Source organism: Cetorhinus maximus, chromosome 7 (assembly GCF_964194155.1).
Source record: "Cetorhinus maximus chromosome 7, sCetMax3.hap1.1, whole genome shotgun sequence".
Classification (NCBI taxonomy): Eukaryota; Metazoa; Chordata; class Chondrichthyes; order Lamniformes; family Cetorhinidae; genus Cetorhinus; species Cetorhinus maximus.
Window position 1 is genome coordinate 17,828,536 of NC_135885.1, and position 17,557 is coordinate 17,846,092.

At 39.1% G+C, this 17,557-nt stretch overlaps 2 protein-coding genes across 3 annotated transcripts in view; one reads left to right on the forward strand and one right to left on the reverse strand.

Annotated features, from left to right (window-relative positions):
* Positions 1–15,210, forward strand: part of tubgcp5 (tubulin gamma complex component 5) — a 66,397-nt gene extending 51,187 nt beyond the window's left edge. For both annotated transcript variants that reach the window (XM_078545118.1, XM_078545119.1), the window contains 7 exons: positions 2,761–2,845; positions 2,972–3,092; positions 3,996–4,162; positions 8,369–8,494; positions 8,766–8,854; positions 11,368–11,468; positions 14,179–15,210. In XM_078545118.1, the coding sequence (XP_078401244.1) occupies positions 2,761–2,845; positions 2,972–3,092; positions 3,996–4,162; positions 8,369–8,494; positions 8,766–8,854; positions 11,368–11,468; positions 14,179–14,225 (736 nt within the window). In that variant the 3' untranslated portion in view covers positions 14,226–15,210. The remainder of the gene's footprint in view (positions 1–2,760; positions 2,846–2,971; positions 3,093–3,995; positions 4,163–8,368; positions 8,495–8,765; positions 8,855–11,367; positions 11,469–14,178) is intronic.
* Positions 1–17,557, reverse strand: part of LOC144682622 (PI-PLC X domain-containing protein 1-like) — a 705,325-nt gene that overhangs the window by 490,660 nt on the left and 197,108 nt on the right. The window lies entirely within an intron of this gene.

Genomic DNA, 17,557 nt, shown 5'->3' on the forward strand with positions numbered 1-17,557 from the left:
ATCTGAAAGATGGCACATCTGCCAATGCAGCACTAATTTGAATAAATTATTCTGCAGTTTAAATGTTCTCAACATGCTGTCCTGCTGCCATCATATCTACCTTATCCAATTTGACAGGTGATGCACTTCTGACTAAGTGTGCTTCCGAACCTGTGTATGTGCATGCGCTTCCTGCCCGCCATTTTGGGGACTTGGTAGGCTGATTAGCCAGATTTCCCATTTTGTATAACTGAGACTTCTCCCTTTTGCAGCATTAACTTGTTTTTCCATCCATATTAATGGATAACAAAAACAGAATTACCTGGAAAAACTCAGCAGGTCTGGCAGCATCGGTGGAGAAGAAATCAGTTAACGTTTCGAGTCTTCACGACCCTTCGGCAGAACTGAAGCATAGTTAGGAGAAAGGTGAAATATAAGCTGGTTTAAGGTGGGGGGGCGGGGGGAGAGAGAAGTTGAGGGTGTGGTGATTGTGGAGATAAGCAAGCAGTGATAGGAGCAGATAATCAAAAGATGTCACAGACAAAAGGATCAAAGAGGTGTTGAAGGTGGTGATATTTGTCTAAGAAAAGTGCTAATTAAGAATGGAAGACAGGACACTCAAGGTACAGCTCTAGTGGGGGTGGGGTGGAAAGACTAACAAAGTTTTAGTTTTAGATTTAAAAATAATGGAAATAGGTGTGAAAAGAAGAATCTATATAAATTATTGAAAAAAAAGGGAGGGGGGAGAAACGGGGTGGGGATGGGGGGAGGGGGAGTTTAAGATCTAAAGTTGTTGAATTCAATATTCAGCCCGGAAGGCTGTAAAGTGCCTAGTCGGAAGATGAGGTGCTGTTCCTCCAGTTTGCGTTGGGCTTCACTGGAACAATGCAGCAAGCCAAGGACAGACATGTGGGCAAGAGAACAGGGTGGAGTGTTAAAATGGCAAGCGACAGGGAGGTTTGGGTCTTTCTTGCGGACAGACCGCAGGTGTTCTGCAAAGCGGTCGCCCAGTTTGCGTTTGGTCTCTCCAATGTAGAGGAGACTGCGTTTCTCCACCCCGTTTCTCCCCCCTCCCTTTTTTTGCAATAATTTATATAGATTCTTCTTTTCACACCTATTTCCATTATTTTTAAATCTAAAACTAAAACTTTGTTAGTCTTTCCACCCCACCCCCATTAGAGCTGTACCTTGAGTGTCCTGTCTTCCATTCTTAATTAGCACTTTTCTTAGACAAATATCACCACCTTCAACACCTCTTTGAACCTTTTGTCTGTGACATCTTTTGATTATCTGCTCCTATCACTGCTTGCTTATCTCCACAATCACCACACCCTCAACTTCTCTCTCCCCCCCACTGCCCACCCCACCTTAAACCAGCTTATATTTCACCTTTCTCCTAACTATGCTTCAGTTCTGCCAAAGGGTCGTGAAGACTCGAAACGTTAACTGATTTCTTCTCCACCGATGCTGCCAGACCTGCTGAGTTTTTCCAGGTAATTCTGTTTTTGTTTTGGATTTCCAGCATCCGCAGTAGCTTTTAGCTTTTTGTTTTTATCTCATATTAATGGATACCTCCCTGAGACTTGGGAATCAGTACGCAATGGGCACGTTTCCAGTTAACTTATCACATTATCTTCATCCTAAAATCTGCAAGTACTGTAAGAGTCAATCTCTGTTCACAAGGTCAATGGTGACCATGTTGGCCCTGATGTGTAACTGTACATTCATAACATTTTTAACATAGAACGATTTAAGATTGCTTCACTGGGGAGGCGGTGGTGTAGTGGTATTGTCACTGGACTAGTACTCCAGATACCCAGGGTAATGCTCTGTGGATCCAGATTTGAATCCCACCATGGCAGATGATGAAATTTAAATTTGACGATGATCATGAAACCATTGTCAATTGTTGAAAAGACCCAGCTGGTTCAGTAATGTCCTTTAGGAAAGGAAATCTGCTGTCCTCACCTGGTCTGGCCTACATGTGACTCCAGGCCCACAGCAATGTGGTTGACTCTTAAACGGCCTAGCAAGCTACTCTGTTCTCAAACGCAATTAGGGATGGGCAATAAACGTTGGCCCAGCCAGTGACGCCCACATCCCATGAATGAATGAAAAAAATTCTCCACCTAACAAGCAAGTTAAAGGTTAAAATTATTATAAAGACAAAACATTAGTGGTATTTTAGATTCATCTAATAACTTAAAGTCAATTTGCAAAACTCTGCTGCCAGTTTGATTAACCCTTTCCTTGGAAGTTCTCTAAGTTAGCTTATAAATTTACAGCCATACTAAGGGCAATTTTATGCAGTGGCCCCATGACTACGAGCAACTGGATTGAGATTGCTCGGACACATTTCATACAATGGCCTTTCAACCATCTGTTTTGGCAGAATTTGTGCCATGTCTCATCTAGTGCATTCTATCTGTGGGAGCACTCATGTTTAAATCCTATGTTATTCTCCCTTTCCAAAAAATCTATTACAGGTCAGGATGTTGAGCATGTTATTTGCAGTTGCCTAGAAACACATCAAGCAAACTGAAAAAGTGCCTCGTATTTTGCAAGCAGCTTTAAGTTTAATCCTTTGTGGTGTGCATGCAAGTCTCTTGATAAAATGAGACACTCTGACACAGAAGGTGATTGGCACCCATTATCATGCATTTGGGCTCATGTAGATGGTTATTTTCTAAAATAAAATGTGCACATTTGTGGTTTGAAAAACTCAAAGTTATTTCTGTTGAGTATTTTCATCTATTTTTGAACTTTTGCCTTCAACTGTAGGTTGTCTGTATATTTAGAAAATATTGATATTGTGAAAAAAAGACTTCCAGTACATTCTATCGATGGTCTCACGTTGAGTTACAAGGTATGTTTAAGATGTTTCCCCCCCACCAAGTTCTGAAAACCAATTAGAATCGGTTGAGCTGATTGATGCTCTAAAGGGCTACATTTTCTTATCTCTTCCGACTTCCCTGTGTTTTTTTTTAAACAGGTTCCTTGGCCTGTTGATATTGTTATCAGCTCAGAGTGCCAGAAGATTTATAATCAAGTGTTCATACTTCTGTTGCAAATTAAATGGGCCAAATACAGCCTGGATGTTCTGAGATTTGATGGTAGGATGAAGTTTCAGCATTCATTTAAAAATATTACTGGTATATGTTTTTTAATGAGCAGATTTTGCACTTAAAATTTATTTACTGTAAAAATGTAGATTTGAAGGGCCACGTTGATGTAATTGATTTATAATAAATGTTCTCTTCAAAAAGAAGCTAATACCTTAAGATATTGTTCCTCTTGAATCCAGTAACTAACAGAACTGGCAGCTGCATGTAAAAAAAAAACTAGGCAAGCAAATGTTTGCCTGTAAATCGCCACAAATTGCTGGATGCTTTGTTGGCCTCTGCCATCAATCTCCCTATGAGTTTCAATAAATTGCTGGATTTGCACTGTAAATACGAATTAAACTTACCACAGAAGGTTAGGGCTAGTATTCGAGAACAGAAGGCTCTTTTTCATGATGCGATTTATATTTTTGCAATGCTGATCCACCTCGGAGGCCTAGAAAATGGAACAGTTGAAGCTATGATATCTAATTTCATGCAGATAGTAAATTGTCCTTAGAGGTTTTTTTTTTCTTTTCCCCTCTGTCTCATTTTTATTTCACTTTTTAATCCAATCCTTTTTTTTTCAATCTTCCTTTTCTGTATATATTTTGACTCTAATTCACCAATTTCCTTCTCTTTTGTTCGTTTTCACTTTATCCTTAATTTTAATTTGTTAAGGAAATAGACGATTGGTCCCCAACTTTCAGATGCTCCCTTTCCCTTGCTGTCAACTTGCACGTCCAGTAATTTGCAGTGCAAAGCATTTAGAGGTACAGGGTGAGGGAAAAAAATCAACTATTGGAGCACACTGCGAGAGATCTTGATCCAGGCATTGAAAATTCAACTGCAACAGTGAGATGTAAAATAATTGTTATGCCATTAACCGTTTTTTAAAATTGTGTGAATTTACAGAACCTGCCGAAGCTTATGAAAAACCACAAGCAGCTCTGTTTGAAAATTCCAATTCATCGTTTGAAGCACTGAAGTCGCCTGTTGGACAGCAAATTCATAGGATGTTTCTGCTTAGAGTTAAACTCATGCACTTTGTCAACAGCCTGCATAACTACATAATGACTAGGGTGAGGCTTCCTTTGTGAATACGAGAGAAGTCAGATAGATAAATGTTCAACTTTTGATTTCTTCAGTAGATTCTGGGATAGCTCTGTAAAGTTTTAGCAGTTTTTTGAAAGCTTGCCCTGCAGCTAAAACTTATTTCTACCATTTTCTCACCAAAAAAGATTTGCATATTATAACTTCTTTCCATCTTTTTTTTTGTGTATCTCTTCCTATACCAATCTGGTAAAAACGCTACCTGCTGCCTCTGCCAATGTTGTTCTAGGGAAATTTTCTCTTCTTTTGTTATATTATAAACCTAACATTATGGATGAGTTGCATTGTGAAAGAGAAAAATAGTTTATTGTCCTCCTCCTTTGTTAGGTTTTGTCTGCACCTTGTACATCCTGCCCCCGCCCTCACCCTCCACAAACTCTATGTACAACTTGCTTGCTTTGGTTCCTGCGGGGGCTACATTGGAACATGGATGTCCAACCTGCAGCATTAAGACCATGTGTGGCTCAGGACTCTTGACGAATGAGACACAGAAAACTCAGCTCTATTTGCCTTCTACTTCTTTCTTTATCCTGCTTAAATTTTGTGGCCCTCAAGGTTTGGATATGGTTGTTCTTGCTTTTTTTTCCTCTTTGGATAAATCTTAAATTTCTAGATTTCTTGGTATCAACAGCTTGAAATGCAGGTAAATTAATGAGAACAGTTAACTGGAATTTTATATGTAGTGTTAAAGCGCCATGATATGTACTTATGTGACTGAAGATGGTTAAATTTACCAATTTGAAAACTTTAGAGCAATCTAAGTTGGCTTTGCCTCTCATTGTGCCTCAGTCAGAGCAGAAGCTCACTCTACAGTGATTGTGTCTTTAGCACAACATATTGGAACGGAATAGTACATCATACCACAGATTCCACTTTTCTCGGATGTTAAGTTAATTCAGGAAATGCTATATTATAAAGAAACAGGCCATTTGACCCAACTAGGCCATGCCGATGTTTATGCTCCACTCTAACCCCCTCCCATCTTTCCTCATCTAAATTCACCATCACAACCATCTATTTCCTTTCCCACATATTCTTGTCTATCTTCCCCTTAAGTACATCTATGCTATTTGCTTCAAACACTCCTGTGGTGGTAAGTTTTACATTTGCACTACTCTTTGAGTAAAGAAGTCTCTTCTGAATTCCCTATTACATTTCTTGATGACTATCTTATATTGATGGCCTTTAGTTATGCTGTTCCCCACAAGAGGAAACATTTTTTCTGTATCCACTTTATCAAAACCTTTCATAATTTTAAAGACCTTTATTAGGTTACCCCTCAGCCTTTTTTCAAGAAAGAAGAGGCCCAGTCTGCCAATTGATTCCTAATGTGTATAACCACGCATTTCTGTTATTCTTAGATCATCTCTGCACCTTCTCCAGTGCCTCTACGTCCTTTTTACAATATGATGAATAGAACTTCACGCAGTGCTCTTAAGTGTGCCCTAACCAAGGTTCAATGCAGGTTTAGCATAATTTCCCTACTTTTCAAATCTATCCCTCTAGAAATAAAACCTTTGCTTGGTTTGCTTTTTTTTATGGCCTTGCTAAACTGCAGCGCAACTTTTAAGTGATATATTTGTACTCCACAGTCCCTTTGTCCCTCTACCCCACCTAAACTTGCATCTTCCAATAAATAAGTGACCTCCCTGTCCTTCCTACCAAAATGGACTACTTAGTATTTTTTTATGTTGAACTTCATTTGCCAATTATTTGCCTATTCTGCAAGTTTACTAATATCCTCCTGTAATTTTTTGCTATCGTCCTCAGTATTGACTATCACATCACCCCCCCCTCCCCCCCCCAAAATTTGGTGTCATCTGTAAATTTGTTTTTGACTCCAAAGTCCAAGTCATCAATGTAAATTGTGAACAGCAGCGGTCCCAGCACTGATCTTTGTGGAACACCACTTTCCAGCTTCTATAACTGTGAACAACTACTCTTTACTCCCATTCTCTGCTTTCTCTTGAAACCAGCCTGAAATCCATTCTGCTATTTGTCCTCTAACTCCTCATTCTCTGACCGTACCCATATAATGGACTAATGAGTGTCTTATCAAAGGCCTTGTGAAAATCCAGATTAATTAAATGCATTACCATTGTCTACTCTATCTGTTATCTCCTCAAAAAATTCAATAAGGTTGGTCAAGCAGAATTTTCCCTTTTGAAATTGATTCTGACTCTTAATTATATTTCTCGTTTCTAGATGTTATTCTTTTCTGTAGTAGAGACTCCATTATTTTTCCTGCAACCGATGTTAAGCTAACCAGCCTATAATTCTTTGGATGTATTCTGTCCCCCTTCTTAAAGATAGGAATTACATTAGCTATCTACCAGTCCTCTGGCACTATATCTTCTACTAACACATTATTAAATACGTGTAGTAATGTATCTGCTATCTCTTCCTAAGATTCTTTTAAAATACATGGATTCAATCCATCCAGCCCAGGGGCTTTATTCTCTGAATTTGTTTACTTTATTCAATATATCCCCTTTTTTATTTTAAATTCACTTATCGCGTTGCTCATCTCATCATTCGATGTCACATCCACTTGTTATGCCTCCCTGGTAAATACCAAAGCAAGATAATTATTTAATATTTCGGCCATCTCTCTACCATTACTATATGTCTTTAAATTTGAAATCTATAATCCTAGGCATTGTATATTACTGCCTTACAAACAAATGAATAATGCTGGGAGCATGTGCTATCTCTGGTGAATGGGGAGGAATATATTTAACCCTGCCATGTTGAGAAAAGTGTCTGTTTCCTTTCTCTTATCCATACAATAGATATAGTGACAGGGTTTTTTTGGGCCAGTTGTATATTTTTATCTTAAATTCTTACCCAAAAGTTTTGGCCCCTTTGCTTCCCACAGAAAAGTTAAATGCATAAACTTATTACAGTTCAGAAGAAACAGATTAAATAAAACCGCATGCTTAGATTTACATTATAAACAGAGAAATTGAACAATAAACTGTGCAGTTATGAAATGAACGTAACATACACAAATTCTGGAAGCCACTTTTTCTTTGTTATACTTTGGTATACATTATCAAACTTCTTCCTGTTCATACTGAGAGACATCATACATAGTTTACCAGTAATCTCCCTGTAACATAGTGAGTCGGGATGGATCCGTGCAGTTAGGGGCAATTATACAATGATAATTGGGATCATAATTGAATCCCAAAGAAATTTGGTTTTTTTGTACTAATCTAATAAATCCTCTGCACATTACTGATTACAAGACCATAAGAAATAGGAGCAGGAATAGGTCATTCGGCCCATTGAGCCTGCTGCACCATTCGATAAGATCATGGCTGATCAGATTATGGCCTGAACAGCACTTTTTTGCCTATCCCCATAATCCTTATCCCTTGTCAATCAAAAACTCCATCTCACTCGGCCTTAAATGTATTAAGGACCCAGCCTCCACAGCTGTCTATGGAAGAAATTCTTCCTCATCTCTAACTTAATTGGAGACACCTTGTCTTTAAACTGTACCTTCTAGTTCTAGATTCGCCTACAAGAGGAAATATCCTGTCAGCATCTACTCTGTCAAGCCCAGTTGGAATCTTATATGTTTCGATAAGATCACCTCTCATTCTTTTAAACTCCAATGAATATAAGCCCAACCAGTTCAACCCTGCACTCATAAGACAACCCCTTCATCCCAGGAATCAGTCCAGTGAATCTTCGCTGAACTGGTTCTAACGCAACTATATCCTGCTCTAAGTAAGGAAACCAAAACTGTACACTGTACTCCAGGTGCAGTCTCACCAATGCTCTGTACAGTTCTATCAAGACTTCCCTACTTTTATACTCCATCTGCCTTGCAATAAAGGCCAATGTTCCATTTGTCTTCCCAGTTACTTGCTGTACCTGCATGTTAACTTTTTACTGTAAGTGTAATTAGACTTACCAGTTAGTGTTTCAATTTTATGAAATGTGTTCTGTATAATGAGCACAGAAGAAAATGGCTATTACACCAGGAAATAATTTGTTTTATAGTAAATGCTTTTAATGTCTATGTTTTTAGTAAAATCCAAGGATTTCTGTTTCAAAGTTGTGGTTTTAAACTTAATATGGTTTGCATGTTATATTTTTTTTAACACTGAATACTACCACTGAATAGCTATAGCTGAAACCAATTACTGCTTAATATTTTTCAGATATTGCACAGCACAGGTCTGGAGTTTCAGCACCAAATTGAGGAAGCTAAGGATTTGGACCAGCTGATAAAAATTCATTATAGGTACCTGTCCACAATCTATGACCGTTGTTTACTTCGAGAAAAGGTGAGTTAATTTAGAGGTTCAGGTAAATAGATTTAGAGGCAGAGCCCAACTTTATAACAAATATTGGTGATTTTTAATTAAATGAGCTAACAGCATGTGCACAATTGGTGACCAATTGTTTCCCTGTTCAGACGTGGACAGTGAGCGATTATTTTACTAAAGTAACAAGTGCTTCTTTCAAATCTGCCTTTTGTAATTTAGTTTTAATAACCTGAACCGGCTATAGTATTGTGTATAGAATTTAACGTTGGTGTTATGAAATTTCTTTCAGATAAGCTTTGTGAAGGAAGCAATCATGAAAGTTTTGAATCTGGTGCTTATGTTTGCAGATCGTTGGCAGACTGGTTTAGGAGTTTCAAAGTATGTGGAGCTATTTTTTTGTTTCTATCTCTGGTCTTTAAATGTTGACAATTGTTGCATTGAAATTAATAGCCTGACCTTTCCTCTCTTCATTGGCTGCATAGGTGCATGTAAAACTTAAATTCATCTTCCTGTTAGTGTGAGTCACTTTCCATTCTAGCATTCTATTTACCATTTTCTTCGCAGGGCCATCAGAAAGAGAAAGAGATCAACTTATAGGGGATAGTGCAGCAAGCTTACATCTGATCACTGTTTGATGCACTAAAACCTTTCCAATTGTGAAGCCTTTGTAGATTTTTGCCATCAATTGGTGGGACACAAATTCAATCCTCTACTTCAATAAATACATACAAACAAATGAATTAGGAGCAGGAGTAGGCCGCTCGGCCCCTCGAGCCTGCTCCACCATTCAATAAGATCATGGCTGATCTGAATATAACCTCCACTCCACATTCCTCCTATCCCCGATAAACCTTTCACCTCCTTGTTTATCAAGAATTTATCTAGCTCCACCATAAAAATATACTAAGACTCTGCTTCTACCGCCTTTTGAGGAAGAGAGTTCCAAAGACTCACGACCCTCCAAGAGAAAATATTTCTCCTTATCACTGTTATAAATGAGTGACCCTTCTTTTTAAATAGTGACGCCTAGTTCTAGATTCTCCCACAAGAGTAAACATCCTCTCCACATGCACTCTGTCAATACCCCTCAGGATCTTAAAGGTTTCAATCAAGTCATCTCTTACTCTTTTAAACTCCAGTGGATGCAAGCCTAACCTGTCCAATCTTTCCTCATAAGACAAACCACCCATTCCTGGTATTAGCCTAGTAAACCTTCTCTGAACTGCTTCTAATGCACTTACATCCTTCCTTAAATAAGGAGACCAATATCGTACACAGTACCCCAGATGTGGTCTCACCAGTACCCTGTATAACTGAAGCATAACCTCCCTACTTTTGTATTCAATTCCCCTCTCAATAAAAGATAACATTGGCCAGAATCTTCTGTTCGGTGTGCAGGGGCAGGCCCCACATGCCGGCGCATAAAATGACGCACGGTAACGCGGGCGTGCATCCCATCGTTACCGCATGTCATTCCAATCTTCACTTCGGTGGGCGCGCACAGGAGTCGGTTGCATGCCTACCGAACTGTCAAAGGCCTGTTAAGACCATTAACTACCTAATTGAACTGATTGTCTGGGCTGCCCGTCCAACCTTAAGGTTGGCGGGCAGGCGAAGAGCCCAGGCGGCCTTCGTGTTTCTCATGAAACCTCATCCAAGGACGGGATGAAGGCTTTATAAATTAAATAAAATTTTAATTAAAATACATAAACATGTCCCAGCTCATGTGACACTCCTCTCCCTGCCTGCATAGGTAGCACTGAGCGCTTCCGGGTGTGCATCACGCTGGGCGGGCCTTAATTGGCCTGCCCACGTAAAAATGCCGGCATGCATTGTAAAAGCCGATCACGGAAGGCAATCGGCTCCGCGCCCGCTCCTGAACCAACCGCCCGCCCGATGGGGAGAAAATTCTCCCCATTCTATTAGCTTTCCTAATTATTTGCTGTACCTAGCCTTTTGTGATTCATGCACTTGGACACCCAGATCTCTCTGAATCTCAGAGCTCTGCAACCTCTCACCATTTAGATAATATGCTTCTTTTTTATTCTTCCTGCCAAAATGGACAGTTCCACATTTCCCCACATTTATACACCATTTATCAGATCTTTGCCCATTCACTTAACCTATCTATGTCACTTTGTAGCTTCCTTACGTCCAATTTCAGCGTTTCCCGAAAGAGCACAGCAGTTACCAAAAATGAGTAAATGCTACTTTTACTTTATTTATAACAGGAGTGAGTGATTTTAAAAAAGGAATTTTGGTAACACAAGCCCTGTAATCTATTACTTAATTTGTGCGTTTAATAACTTTGAATTTTTCTCAACATTCATTTGGGGATTTGTTGGTCTCTGTGTGCTGCAGTGACACTTTCAGACTACGTGGGCTCCTTTTACATCATGATTTCGAGTTTAATTTTTAAATACTTGTTCTTGCTCCCCATTGACTTTTTTTTAATGACTCTAAAAGGTCTGGTGTTCCAGGTACTGGAGTGTAGGATCCAAATCATATTGGCTTTTGTGATAGCTTCAGTGCTTTTAGGAGGCTGTTCTAACTCCCTCAGTTATTTTACCTGGGATTGTTTGGTTCCAGTAAAATTTTAGCAGCCAACTTCTTAGTTGCTGCCCATTTCATTTCGTAGCTGAGCAAGAGAAGGAAACTATTGCAACTATTTATTTTCAGGTTCGTTGGCAACCAAAAAGGTTCGCACTGAGTAGTGGGAAAATGAAGTAGTTCAGAACTATCTGATCTGACATTCTAATCTAATGAAAAAAATATACCTGGAATCTCTTTATTCCAGAAATGTTTTCTTTCTGGTTAGCTGAAGACTTATTGATTATAAACCTGATGATAGTTACATATTCATCACTTATATTTGATTTATTCTTTATTAGAATTGAGTCCATTGAGAAGATGGAATCAGACTTCAAAAACTGCCACATGTTTCTGGTAACAGTGCTAAACAAAGCTGTTTGTAGAGGATCATTTCCTCATTGTAAGTATATCCTTTATTAAATGTTTCGGTTCTGTATTTGGGAAGGGGATTGGCAGTGGATCCGACGAGTTAATGCCTTCATAAGAGGAGGTGAATGAGGAAATTACTAAAAGATAGAAGGAAGAAAAATATGCATGGTAGCAATTTATTTAACCACTGCATTGCTGTTTGTGGAACATCAGTTCTTCAACTTGCTTGAAAGAAAATCTGAAGGGAAATAGTTTTGGTTCAAAACACTGCAGTGAAGAAATTAATTAGCATAGTGCCACTTCTAGCCAAGACATGCAGGCATGCTTCGAAGAATGCTCTGCAGTTAGTAGCACTGCTTGTCCCTGGGGAATCAACATGGTGGCACAATGTGAATAAATTTCTCCCCTTCCCATTATTTTTTTAAAGTACCGATTTGATTGCCATAATGCCCTTAGTTGGGATCTGTCTTCATTCTAAGTAGTTTCAGTGATGTTAAATAAGGGGGTGTCGTGGAATAGTTCGATTGGAAACGTCAATTGGTTCAAAGTACATTGACTCTTGTATCGGTAATTGTGGGAACTATTTTGTGCACAGATAGATTCCACAAACAGCAATGAGAGAAATCAAACGTCATTGTGATTTGTTGAGGGAATACTGTTGGCAAGGACACTGGCAGGATGACCTGTTCTTTAAATAGTTATGTAGGATCAGTAATACATGTATGAATGGACAGTTAGGATTTAAATTTAATCTCACATCTAAAGGACATAATCTCAATAAATGCAACACTCCCTCAACACTGCACTGGAATGCCATATTAGATTGTGTGCTCAAGCCCTGGGGAGGGGCTTGTATGTTAGTTTCCTAATATTCAGTGCCAAGAAGTGGGAACAGCCAAAGTTCCCAATCTGAGCTGCAACAAGTGGAGCGTTGTGATTGGAACTTAGTTATCTCCTAGCAAGATGATGTAAAGTCAGACTAAAGATTAGGAACATAGAAACAGGAGGAGGCCATTTAGCTCCTTGTGCCTCTTCCATCATTCAATAAGATTTATGACCTAACTTTATATAAATGCTATTGCTCCATAGTCCTTCATACCTCTGATTAACAAAAATCTATCAATCTCTGCTTAAAGATTAATAATAGATCGAGCATCAGTTGCCATTTGTGGAAGAGTACCAAACTCCTATCATCCTTTGTTTTTAGAAGGTGTTTCCTAATTTCACTCCTGAAAATTTTGGCTCTAATTTTTATACTACGTCCTTGATTCCTAGACTCCCTAACGTGTGAAAATTGCTTCTCTCTATCTACCCCCTCTGGTCCCCTTAGGATCTTGAGAACTCCTGTCAAATCACCCCTTAATCTTCTCAATTGCAGGGAATAAAATTCTAGTTCCTGTAATATCTCCTTGTAACTCAGGCCCCTTGGAAAATCTACACTCACTCCAAGGCTAGTTTATCCTCCCAAAATTGTGCCAAGAACTGCTCACAGTATTCCAGCTGTGGTCTGATCAGGGCTTTGTACTGCTGAAGCACTACTTCAGCCCCATTGTATTCTAGTCCTCTAGATATAAAAGACAGCATTCAATTGGCATTTTTGATCATTTTCTGTATCTGCTCATGACACTTTAATGATCTATGTACCTTGAATCCCCAAGTGTCTTTGAACCTCCATTGTTTCTTCTACCATTTTACTACTTTGAAAGCACCCTGTTCTATCTGTTTTAGGTCCAAAGTGGATGACCTCACATTTACCTACATTGAAATCAGTTTTGCCTCAGTTTTGCTTTTTCACTCTGCCGATCATCTCTTTGTAATGTTACATCTCCATCTACATCGCTTGCAACACCACTTTTCTTTGTGTCATTAGCAAATCTGGATATATGGCTTTCTATCCCATAGTTCAAATTGTTAAATTACAGTCAGCAGTTTGTGTCTGGACTATCTTTTATCCCTTCTAGTTGCTGGCTACAGGATGCATCGATGATGGCATGGGAGCAGGCTACCTATCTATCCTGATGGACATTACTACAAAAATAAAATTAGAACATAGAAAAAGGCTGTTTGACTAGTCTGATGTTTATCACTCACCCAAGCAATAGTTTTAATCCCATAGACCTGTTCTGTTCCTATATACCATTATTCCACCTTTACTTCAACCACCTACAGTATTTAACCTATTCTTACATGTTGACATGGCCCCTGCTTCAATCATTAATTGTAGTATTGGATTCCAAAGTACTCTTTGTGAGGTAAATGGTTTCCCCTCTCCTCTCCATAAAGCTGTTACATTTAATTTAGTATCTATGTCCCCTTGTCCTTGACCTCTCAAGCACTGAAAGCAGTCTGTTTCAAACTGCCCTATTCCTTTATAATTTTAAACAGCTTTATCAAAACACTCCAAAATATCCTGTGTTTTAACTAAAACAGTCCCAACTTTTCAAATTTTCTTTTTGTATTTCTGGTTACTAATGCCAGGCAACATTCTAGAAAATCTGTGCTGTACTCTCTGTATTGTCTCAACATCATTCCTATAGTGGGGAGCATGCACAATCAGATATATGAAAAAGATAATTACCTATGATGTTAGAGAACAGTTTGTGATGAAACGTGAAACTTTGTAGATTAATTTACATAGCTAATAAATCTTATTTAAACGTTTTGAAGTGTAGCCTGGATTATTCATATTAAAGATCAAGTATGATTTTAATTGCTAACTTGATTTGTCTTTAATTTCACAGTGGAATCCTTGGCATCATCCCTAATGGCAGGAATGGAACAAAGCTAACAGTGAACATCATGAAGACACCTGGAAAAATCACTGCACCAAGAACTTCTGCATTCCAAATGCATAACACTTAAAATAATCGTGGAACCCATTTTGTTAGGCTCATCCAGACTTGCAAATTGTTGTCTTCGGTGGCAGGAGGGTGCACAAAATCTTCACCTAGCTGTGGTGCTGGTCAAAAATTACTCAGCAACTGGTGTCCAAATAGTTGCATAAGCCAGAAGATGTTTATTGCAGAACTTAAGAGCTCAATCGCCGGCTAAACATTTGTTTCTGTTAATGGGATGGCTGCCAATTGTTGTAGACGGTATTAATTTTAAAAACTGAAGATGCTGATCATTCTATTGTTTTCAGTAAGAATCATGTAGTCTCAGTGAGACAAGTTTCTATTTTGTTGTCTGTAAACTTCCAATCTAAAGAAACATTATTGCTTTTTGGCATCATTTAGTAGACCCAATGTAAAGTTAACCCATAAAACTGTCATGTCAGGAATTAATCGAATTAACAGTTTTGTTGTGGTCCTAGCACAAAACTGTGTAGGTGTGTTTTCTTTCATTTCTCAGAAGGAAAAAGGACTATTCAGTGTAGAAGTAACTCTATATCTAAGACTTGAGCAATAATTTAATAACTTATTTTGGACTCAACATTAAATTGCTTATTTCATCTGGAGTCCAGATCGTAGGGCCCAGGAAGCTAAAATTGGGAGTAAACAAATTATATATCTTTTTTATTTGTCAATTTGTAAACAGAAGAAGTTGAATGACCTGAGATTACACACACATTCACCAAAACTTGGCAATTTTCCATTACATGCACTATCTCAGCTGTTTACACTTGCACAAAGACTGATTTGTTAGCCCTAAAGGAAGTGGAACTGGTCAGCCTTTGAGAGAATAAAGAAAATGCAACATTGATACTGGACCAGGGTTATATTAGACCTTGACTGGAATAAATTGCTTTGTTGCAAAGTAGTCTTCTACAGTCATACATGTGTGTGCTTGTGATTTAAAAATAAATATTTCATGGCAAGAAACTATGGCTTAGCAGAGAGAACATCATTTCCCTTCATGCAGTAATATTAAGCTGCGTTAGAAGACATTAGTTAGATAAGTACCTTTGTAAAGAACTCATGGAGACACGGGAATGTGAAGAGTTGTAGTGACATTAACATGCCTGTGGCAAATCCCAGCATCACTTACTATGTGTTCTATTAATGACCAGAGCATCACAATATTCAGGGAGAATTTGGAAAGGGTTTTTTTGTTTTAGAAAGGAGTTTACTGTCATGATTTAAGTCAGAGGTTCTCAAAGCTTTTTGGTTGAAAGACACCTTTTTCAAATGAATTAGTAATTATAAACCCACCCCTAGCTCAATTATAATGCTATTTAATGCTTATAGTATTTAAATATTGCTGAAAAAAAGACATTTTGTCGAAACTTTACATCATGCACTCATCAGGACATTCGCAAGTGTATCAATGTCAGGGGAAGCAACAACTTTATACTGTGTGAGAAGAAAATGTTGATTGGTAGAGACGTTGCCATGGAGAATGCACCAGTTAATGTTGACTGCCAGACATTGTTTGAAATTTAAACCAGGCAGCTTGACTCTGGTCACGGCATTGCCCTGAGGAATGAACCAGCGAATGACTATCACTTATTTTGTTTAGCTGAAAAAGGCTCAATGTGTGCACATGTTTTTTCTGTCTGGCAAGAACAGGACCCTGTGCATTAATATATGTAGCTTCCAGTACATGTAAATGTGCCACACTGCGACTGACTGTCAACCTTAAATTGGTTGAGTATGATTATTAGCACACTGGACAACATTTGCTAAATAATCCTATCACAGAATCACATCTAATATTGGACACTATGGGCGAAATTTTCTGAGCCCACTGGTGGCGGGCGTGATAGGTGGCATGCACGGAAAACATGGTGCGACCTGCTTCATGGTGGCAGGTCATGATTGTCCCCTGAGTCCACCAACGGTGGGCTGTGTTTCCCGCCATCGGTCGGCCGGGAGCTAATTGTAATACATCAGCATATAATTAAAAGGCCATCCCGCCAGGCTTTTGGAACCCCACCATATCATCCGTCCATGTCGGCGGGAAAGCACACTAACGTGTTTCACAACAGCACGCAGGCAATGTGCACTTGGCGGCCTTCACTTTGGGGGAACTGAGGTGAGTGAGTAGCAGCTCACCTCTTGTTTACAGGCCTTGGACAGACGCAGGTAATGCCTGGCCCCGGAGACGACTGCTGTGGGTAGGGGGTGGGGGGAAGGTGAAAGGAAAATAGTTAGTTGGGGAAGAGAAGGAGCAGTTGGAAATTCGCAGGAAGTTTTTCTTCAGACCAAAAAGGAAGATGCTGAGGGTAGGTGTGACATTCAAAAACAGGTGTTTTTGCCATCCATTTCTCATCTGCTGAACGGTTTCCACTTCCTCATTAACACATTCCCTTTAAGGGAATAAGAACAATAATGGATTTGTCTACAAGGTTTCCGGAAGCGATACCTTTGCGAAATATTGTGCCTCTGCTTCCGAATATGCCATCTGATATAACTGCTTTATTTGTGGATCCTTCTGCTGCGATTCTACCAATTTAACTGAACTAAACACTTTCATTACATTCTCTTCAACCTTTTCTTTCTGTACAATCTTTTAAAATTTTAATATCTTTTCACACAGGGGGACATGTCTGAATAATTTTTTTATATTTTCCATCTTTAACACTGAACTTAATCTCCCAGAGGCAGCTCCATGCCTCAAAGAGATTTCTGCGCTCTTTCGTGCGCATGTGCGAAAGAGTGCAGGCCCCAACTCTCCCTCCTCCCCCAACCCGCACAGGTAGCGTTTCTGGGCTACCACGTAAAATGGCAGTGTGCAACCTGTGGCGATTGGCTCCATGCCCGCCTGATATAGATAAGATGCGGCCCTGTATAAATGCAAGTCTTTTTCTTTTACCATATAAGTGTTTGTAAGAGCAAAAATCAATCAAGATTCAACAGTTGTGACCTTGATACTTTGACAATTTATTTATTTTAAAAATTCATTCACTGGATGTGAGCTTTACTGGCTGGGTCAGCAATTATTGCCCATCCCTAGTTGCCCTTGAGAAGGTGGTGGTGAGCTGCCTTCTTGAACTGCTGCAGTCCATGTGGTGTAGGTACACCCATCATGCTGTTGGGAAGGGAGTTCCAGGATTTTGACCCAGCGACAATGAAGGAATGGCGATATATTTCCAAGTCAGGATGGTGAGTGATTTGGAAGGGAACATCCAGGTGGTAGTATTCCCATCTATCTGCTGCCCTTGTCCTTCTAGATGGTAGT